This window comes from Anneissia japonica, unplaced genomic scaffold (assembly GCF_011630105.1).
Source record: "Anneissia japonica isolate Jap-2015-1 unplaced genomic scaffold, ASM1163010v1 scaffold1065_len1792383_cov172, whole genome shotgun sequence".
NCBI lineage: Eukaryota > Metazoa > Echinodermata > Crinoidea > Comatulida > Comatulidae > Anneissia > Anneissia japonica.
This window is the reverse complement of record NW_022684135.1, coordinates 119,471-127,901: the sequence shown is the minus strand read 5'-3', so window position 1 is coordinate 127,901 and position 8,431 is coordinate 119,471. Positions and strand designations below refer to the sequence as shown.

Genomic DNA, 8,431 nt, shown 5'->3' with positions numbered 1-8,431 from the left:
GTTGTGCTAAGTCTTCTTGGCTGTCTTTATTACAAACTTCCATCCTTAATGTGGGTTTTATGTTTTATAAATTTTAAGTACCGACTCACGCGATAAGCGCCCGAGCGCTCTTATGAAAACAAAGTGTAAATTTTTTCTTATAGAAATAGATGAAAATTGTGGGGTTTTAATGTAAACTTGGAAAATCCAAGGGACACATTTTCAGTTGAGAATGTTGTAAATTGAATCTTAAGTTTTATATGGTTATATTTTTAATTAATTAATTTTATAAATTTATTTTTAGTTTTTAATTTACCTTATTGTATTGTTCTTTCATTGCTGTTGCATTTCAGATTGGCTGTATGTGATATCTTTTGCACCGGTAGGCCTAAACATATTATATTTTATATGTAGGCCTATGTGTGTGTGTATATGCACATATCATTTTAATATATTTTCATTTGTTTTCTTTTGGGCATTTAAAATGTTAATATTTTAATTAAGATTTCGATTTTTGATGTGTCATTTTTTAAAATTTTGTTAGTTTTTTTGTTTTTCTTTTTTTTTTTCTCTTGGATGCACGTTTCGAACGTGTGCCACTGTTGCAAAAGTGTTGTCTCCAAATAAATAAATAAATAAATAAACAAATAAATAATAATAATAATATTGATAATAATAATAACAATATTAACAATATTAATAATAATAATACAGTAATAATGATAATGTAAATAATAATAATAATAATAATAATAATAATAATAAATAATAATAATAATAATATAGTAATAGTAATAATAATAATAATTATTATTATTATAATTATAATTTATTTATTTATTTATTTTTGGGTTTTTTTTAGGTTTCTCTATTTTTATGGGGATAATAATTCTCCAATTTTGATTTTATTGAAAAGTTACTGTAGTCTAAGATCAATTTCTGAAATCTATGAAGTATAGAGGGCGGTGCCCATGGAAGATGTTATGTCCTTCCGTAAACAAAATGAATGGTAGGAAAACATCGGAAGAGGATGCAATTGAACAGATAAATGAGCGAGTTAGGAAAGTATTCAATAAATATCTAAAGGAAAAGAAAGAAGATGGAAAATTTATTACAGGATATGTTGAAGGTACTGAGGTATTGGAGACCTTTTTGGAAGACTACAAGCGGGCTGGCGGTGTCAGTTTCAGCATTCGAGACTCATGGAGGCGGAGCGGATTGACTAGTCAGCCCCGGCTGAGAGAACTAGAACCGGGGAAAGACATTGTAAATGACCTGCCTAGGCCCAGCGTTAGTGACGAGGATCGGCCTAACTCTAAAACCCAATCCCCACCAGATGTCCAAGTAAAATCACAAAGTACACAGAAAAGCACAGGAGCATTAGAGAGTAATTTAACTAAAATTTTGTTTTCATTTCTTTTGTAACTTTGATCAAATGTGCTTAAATTGTATGTATTTATATTTTTAGTTTGTGAATTTGAGTTTGATATTGGGATGATTTTTCTTGCCAAGCTAGGCCTAATAGGCCCCTAGTTTGATAAACCTGTCCCTGGACCTTCTACGACTGTGTGTTGACGTGTGTGCAATGTGTCCACTGCCGCTTTTATACACGTTGTATGGATGGCGCGGACGGTTTAACCAAGCCATCCATGCGACGATTCCATGCGTGAGTTCGATTCGCGTCTTGTATTCAATTTTTTTTTTTCAAATTTTAAGACATCTTTTTTTTCCCTATTTAAAGACATTTTAATTTTGTACAATTATTTAATCTAATTATTTAAAAAATTCTCTCTTATAAGGAGCTCTAGATGTACTTGGCTGATTAATTAATTAATAGATCTTTTTTTGTGAAGTGTGCCACCAATATCAAGGACTGTACATACTGCCATTACCACTAATAGGGCACGTCCTATAGATGACGTGGTCGGTTAACGATGTGTTCTATTGAGCCAAAGGTTGTGATTTCTTGGTATTAATTTTTTTTTTTTTCAGTTTTAAAACATTTTAATTTTGTACAACAAGTGAACATTCTAATTATTTTAAAATTATTAGTTCTTCTAATTTTTTTGCCAAACAGCTCTCAAATATCTTAGAATGTTCATTTATACAAAAAAAAAATTAAACACAGAGGCGCAATTCAAACTCACAACCATCAGTTCCTTACAACAAAGCATTAACTGACCATGCCATTTATACGTGTCCTGTTAGTGGTGGTAATTAATGGCAATTATGAACCCCTGAACCTGTGTACTGTATGCGCTGGGTGTGGTATAAACGTGCTTGGTTGTACACTGGCTGTAGCGAAATAATCTTGAATTTATTAGTAAAGTGCAAAACAATACTGTATCCAATACTATAGAGTAAGTACAGGTCTCCCTCCATTGAAACACCCTTCTAATTAAGGACCACCTCCAATTAAAGACCACTATTCTGTGGTCCTAAATTGACACATTTCTTTTATGTTTATTATTCTAATGAGAGACTAAATCTGCTAAAGACCATGGAAACCCCGGTCCCAAAAGTGGTCTTTAATTGGAGGGAGACCTGTATTTTCATTGTGCAGAGGGATACATAAAAATCCTACTTAAAAATTTGCATGGGAAATACTGTAGTTAGAAAAAATCCACAGCTACTGCGTGATACATTGGTTATATATTGAGAGCACATGATTCTACCTAAATGATTTGATAAGTATCAGTTTCGGTGACAAATAATAGTCATGATAGTCGTGATGACTTCACCAAACCTGATTAGGGGGATTCTGATTTAGATGCATGCATGTGATTGTGACTGGCGCTGTCACAATAAAACATGCTAACTACCTTATACCATCTTCCGTAGGTCAGTGTCGTATATTATGGCAAAGCAGTAATGGTACCTTGAAGATTCCGAACCTTGGTCTACCGTTTATAATTCAAGCATATGAGAGACGGGTTTGTACATTCACATGTACACGACGTGGCAAAAGGGACGTAAATGGGTCACCTGAAAATGTTACAGATGAGGCTCAAGGAGATACAATAGCACCATCTACTGGAATTACCCAACCAGATACAAGTACAGCTAGTAGCAGTGCAACTAGGAAACGAAAACCTATAAGTAAAAATGTAAGTCAATGTTGCATATAAAATTCACTGACTATCAGAAGGAATACTTAAGGCCAAATAAAAAAAATTACTAGTTTCTCATCCCCTTGCACATACATTTTTTATGCCTCGCCAAAAATTTTTTTTTCCTTTATTGTACAAAATTTACTAAAATCTGGCTAACTCACATCAGTAAATTTCCTTTCTCAATCGGTCGTGGTTGGGGATACATATGGTATGAATCATGTCTAGTGCTTCTTTTATTTGCTTTCAATGTGTCTGCTTAGTAATAGCATGTAAAAGTGAGAAAGTAGTAGCTGTTTCCCGTCGACCATCTTGGATTTGCCATCTCGGAGTAAAAAAAAGTGCTTTCGTTCTCCTTTTTTTCAAAATATTAGGATGAAAAAATACCTTTTTTTAACTTGGCTTAAAGGAAATTCTAATTTTCCAACATGCTGTAGTGCATTAAGATAGCGAAACTGAAGATTGATTAGGGGAGCCAGCTGACACCAAGGCCAGATTTGCGTAAAATTGTTGAAACTGTGTTCGATCAATACATAAAATAATAATTTTCTGGTTTTAACTAAATTATATTATTAAATTACCTTAATATTAATTTTATAAATTATTAATACTCTATCAATGCTTAGTTATAGTTTGTTAAATTAAATCTTTATATATTTCTATTAAAAAAGTTGAAGTAATGTTCAGGTTTTTACATTCCTGTTTTTTAAATGAATGAAAGACTTTGAAATACTCTATTAATAGCATTTAGTTTTTATATTATTATTTATTTATTAAAATAATTTTGTTTTATTTATATGATAAATAGTAATACTCAGGTTATTAAATCCTATTTTCTTTTAATGAAAAGATCTAAAAATAATTTTAAAAACTTTTGGTTAATTTTAATGTGTATAATAATTTTTATCTTTTTTTTAGGGTAGTGAAGATGACACTTTAAAGAAGAAACGAGTGAGAAAGTCAATGAAAAAAGATTGTAAAGCTGTAATAGAACTAAAGGAAATATGGGTGTTTGCTGAATATAAGGTAACACATAACTTACATTAAAAAAGTAACACTACAATAAGTAACACTACAATGGTAGCACATATACTGCTCTGTAGACTGCTATGATTTTAAAAAGGCCAAAAGCAAATTGTTGTGTTTCTCAGCCACAGTGACATTTAGAAATCAGATTTGTCAGGATTTATTTTAATTATACCCCTTTTCTGAATTCAAGGGTTAATTTTCAACCTCCACTCACCACATGTTTTTTTGGTCAAGGCTTTGGTTGGGCTAAAATTCTTAGTTGAGGTCTTAAATTTATTATGTGGCACATACAAGAATGACTTTGGTCTACACATTGAAAGAATACATTTTTTTTACAGGATTTCAGGTCTGTCGGGCTGGGTTATACTGTCAATATCCCAATAGGTGACGTGCCCCTTTTATAATGTTTAGAGGCTTCTGTGTGGTGTTTATTACAAAGAGGTGCTTATTCGCGACTGATGGTTATTACAAATTATTGGAGTGCTAAAATGGTACAATTGTATTCTACATATTTTTAATGTTTTTTTAACATTTGATTTTTTTTTGGTAATTTTTGTGTATATAAAGTGAACTTGTTTAACTTAATACCAATCAAACCTATTTTTTGAACATTTCTTGACCTAAGTATGATTTAGTTATTTATTTGGGGAAATCAATTCATCGCTCACATCACGAACTAACACAATCAAAGTAGATTGTGTTAGTTTGTGAAATCACAGTAGCGCGTCAAAACGAGCGCATTTTGGTTGTCAAGCAATTTTGTATTCTTTACCACACAAAAAGTCCTTAATAACAACAACGCATATTTTGATGCGCTTTCTTGATTTCACTAACACAATCTACTTTGATTGTGTTAGTTTGTGATGTGAGCGATGAATTGTAAGAGACAGTCAATGTTATGACCCTAAAATAATTAATAGACAAGAAACTTAATATGTCTTTGCTTAGTCATGTTTACAGGGAAACAACTTTGCAGTCATTACAATGGTGGAATAACAATGGGTTAGATAACCACAGACTCAACCAATGATAGTTTTTTAATTTCTTCTTTTTTTTTGTTGCTACAGCCTACATTTGCAGAGGGCTCTAGTGACCATGCTAAAAGGAAAGTTAGAGAAAAAATTATCAGCCTGTTGCAGAGAGAAATGAGGGCAGGAAAAGTTAAGTACCTTCGGCGGTACTACCTCCGCTTGCCCTACCCAGAGGTGCACTCCGACCATGAAATCGGAATGAACAACAAGCAGTGTAAAATCAACCCTTTTGTGATATCATGCATCCAGAACTTGGTCACGGAAGGAATCACTGCTGTCAAGAATGTGCAACATCACCTCAACAATCTTGTTAAAGTTGAGTGCCAGAAGAGCAGTAAGCGTTATGTGATTGGGCTTGACTATGATAATTCATATTATCCGGATGAAAAAACAATACGTAATCATATATATCTTGCCATGAACGCACAAAAAGCAAAGACACAAGACAGGGAACCTGAAGTAGGGCGCCCTCCATCTCCAAGGCATATTCGATTACTGAGCAACACTGCTTCAAATGTGCGATCGGAGTTAAAAGAGATTAATAATCTGACTCAAAAGTGCCAGGATGTGCAATTATTGACTGAACTTCTGACCCAGATTGAAAAGATTCGTAAACAGTTCCAGGATAAATTGGATAAAAACTCCTTGTTACCACGGGAACCGATTCCAAGTATTTCTACTCAAGATTCCCATGCTTTGATGGAGAGTTCACAGTCTATTGACGATGCATTAAATCACATATCTTTTGAGAATCCAGCTGCAGATTCTGTAGTACTAGATATTGACACTGACCTCGAGGCAGCAAATATCCTGCAATCTTTCACGTCAAACTCGTTCACTAGTACACTTAGTCAGGATGGTATGAGTGTTGGGACTAGTCAGGGAAATTTTGACAGTATACCAGCAATACCTGTCATGTTACACAAACTAGTCACCATGATTCCGCAACAACCTCAGCTTCAACAGCCGCAACAACAACATCAGCAACAACAACATCAACAACATCATCAGCACCAGCAAAATCAACAGCAGCAACAACCACAACATCATCAACAACACAATCATCAGCAACAAAATCAGCAGCATTCACAGGGCCAACAACAACAACTTCCACAGAATCTTCAACATCAGGAGCCACATTTCCAGCTGATGCAACCTTACATGCCAAGCGCTGAGAGCTCCCCGATGGCACCGCCACAACTCACCCTGCTCCACGCTAATATAGTTAGTGAAGCCGATATTGCATCCCTGCAAAAAGGTAGAACGATACCTTTACCTCATACTCCACACTAGTAGCCACCAGCTTAAGCCACCATTAAGGCTTAACTTCCTCGGCAACTAACATTACATTCTGGAAAAAGTCAGAACCAAACTTTTGTCTCATAACTACACTTTACCTCCTCAGCAGGCTGACATCACAATCCTTGGGAAGGGAAGAACTATACCTTTATCTCACAAGGGAGCACTAGCGGCAGCACAGGGGGACCGTAAGCCCACCCATCAGTTTTATTGGTTGGGCTAACTCTTTTGTAGGCCCACCAATATTTTATTTTGACAGGCCGATGGATCACTTGTTGGCCGTTGTGTATCATGGTTGGAAGGTATAATAGGAGATTAAATTGCATAAAATCTTTGGTGGCTTTGGTGGTCTAGAACCTACATCTGTGAAAGTCCATTCCTGGCCCCCTTGGATCTGCCCTGGATTTTGTGAATAAACCCATACAGCTAAAACTTAGTAAGTAAAATATAGCTGTTTGAATGATGTTGCTGTAGACTCTAGTTTTCAGTCTCCTTCAACACTCACATTTACACAAATAGTCTTGAATGTATTGGCTCTGTACATAATGTCTATGATCCAAAAGTAAGAATATTTTGAATTCTCAAGTAATTCTGTAAAGCCGAGCACAAAACTGCATCATACAACAAATCTAACTCCACTCCGAGTGAGTGCTAGACCATGCGATGCCGTCTGCTGATTGTCAGTAGTCATCTGAACGGATCGTCATTAAAAACGATCAGTTGTGCTCGTGTCGTCGCGTTGCATCTTTATAGAATCGTGTCGGCCGATGACAGTCGGACGCAGTGGGTGCCCGGCTTTAATCTGCAAAAGTGGAAGTAAGTTTTATAATAATATGGAGATGATAATAATATACCGATTTATTTCCTAAATAATCCTCTTCCTACAATAAACCTTTTCTAAGCGCCTTGTATCCTTTGGCAAAAGGCGCTATATAAATTTCTATATTATTATTATTATTATTACCGTGCCTTTTACCGTGTCTCATTGGAAGAAGAAGGTATGCCATACGTGATCCTTTGATTCAATGTTGTGGAAAGTCTGTTGATAGTAAAGTACGTTCCTCTTGTATAATTTTGGGGGTTGGCTTATACTCTGGAATCCCCTGGCCACAAATTGAAAATTGACATTCTATTTAAAACTGCATCTATCAGGAATGGCTAGTCTAAAACTGGAGAGGATCCAGAATTTTTGAAAGGGGGAGTTGGGGGGGGGGGCAACCACAACATTTTCAGAATTGGTGAGTAGCACATAACATTGATATGCATTCAAATTTTAAATTTTAGTGGCACAACGGGGGTTGAGGCACGTGCTTCCTACTGGATCCGCGCATGGTAAAAGTTACTTATTCTGATCATACCTTGGGCTTTTGCTGGAGGTAAGACTGGTACATAAAATTGGGCGTGAGGCCTTATACCCAAGCAACTATGGTAGTTAAGTTCATTTTTTGGATTAAATCCTTGTGATGTGGTTTCTAATTTTCGTTTTTGTATGTACAGTATAGTACTATTGCATTAACTTAAATACAGTATATAAAATATAAAATAAATTCAGTATTTAATTGCAATGTTGTGGTGTTTTTTTTTTAAATAGTTAGGCGAGACTTGTTTTATACCTTATTTCGAGAACTTATTTTTTTAAAGAATGCAGAGGAGGGCGGAATAAAAATTAAATTTTGGTTTTTAATTTACCAAATAGTTTCGACAAAAACATCCAGACGGAGTAGAAAAAAGAAATAAAATGTTGTTGGTGAATGTAGACAGTGTAGTAATTGGATGGTTAAATGCTTTTTTTTCAATTTATATAATTAGGAAGAAATATACATATCCAATTTTTTTTTTTCTGAAATTTCCATTTTTTAGTGGCGTCAGGTGCGCTAAATAGAATTTTATTTGAAATCACCATCATTGGCGAGCTATTAGCTGTCAGTTCCCAACAAATTAATTAATTGAAAGTATTTTTAAGTGGTGGTGCCAGTTGCAGAG

At 34.7% G+C, this 8,431-nt stretch overlaps 1 protein-coding gene across 1 annotated transcript; it reads left to right on the top strand.

The window, feature by feature from the left end:
• Nucleotides 1-958: 958 nt before the first annotated feature.
• Nucleotides 959-8,013, top strand: LOC117103748. The gene is made up of 4 exons (XM_033244361.1): nucleotides 959-1,366; nucleotides 2,821-3,086; nucleotides 4,008-4,115; nucleotides 5,186-8,013. Exons 1-4 carry the CDS (start codon nucleotides 982-984, stop codon nucleotides 6,440-6,442), a joined length of 2,016 nt encoding a protein of 671 aa, XP_033100252.1. The 5' UTR covers nucleotides 959-981; the 3' UTR covers nucleotides 6,443-8,013.
• Nucleotides 8,014-8,431: the final 418 nt, after the last annotated feature.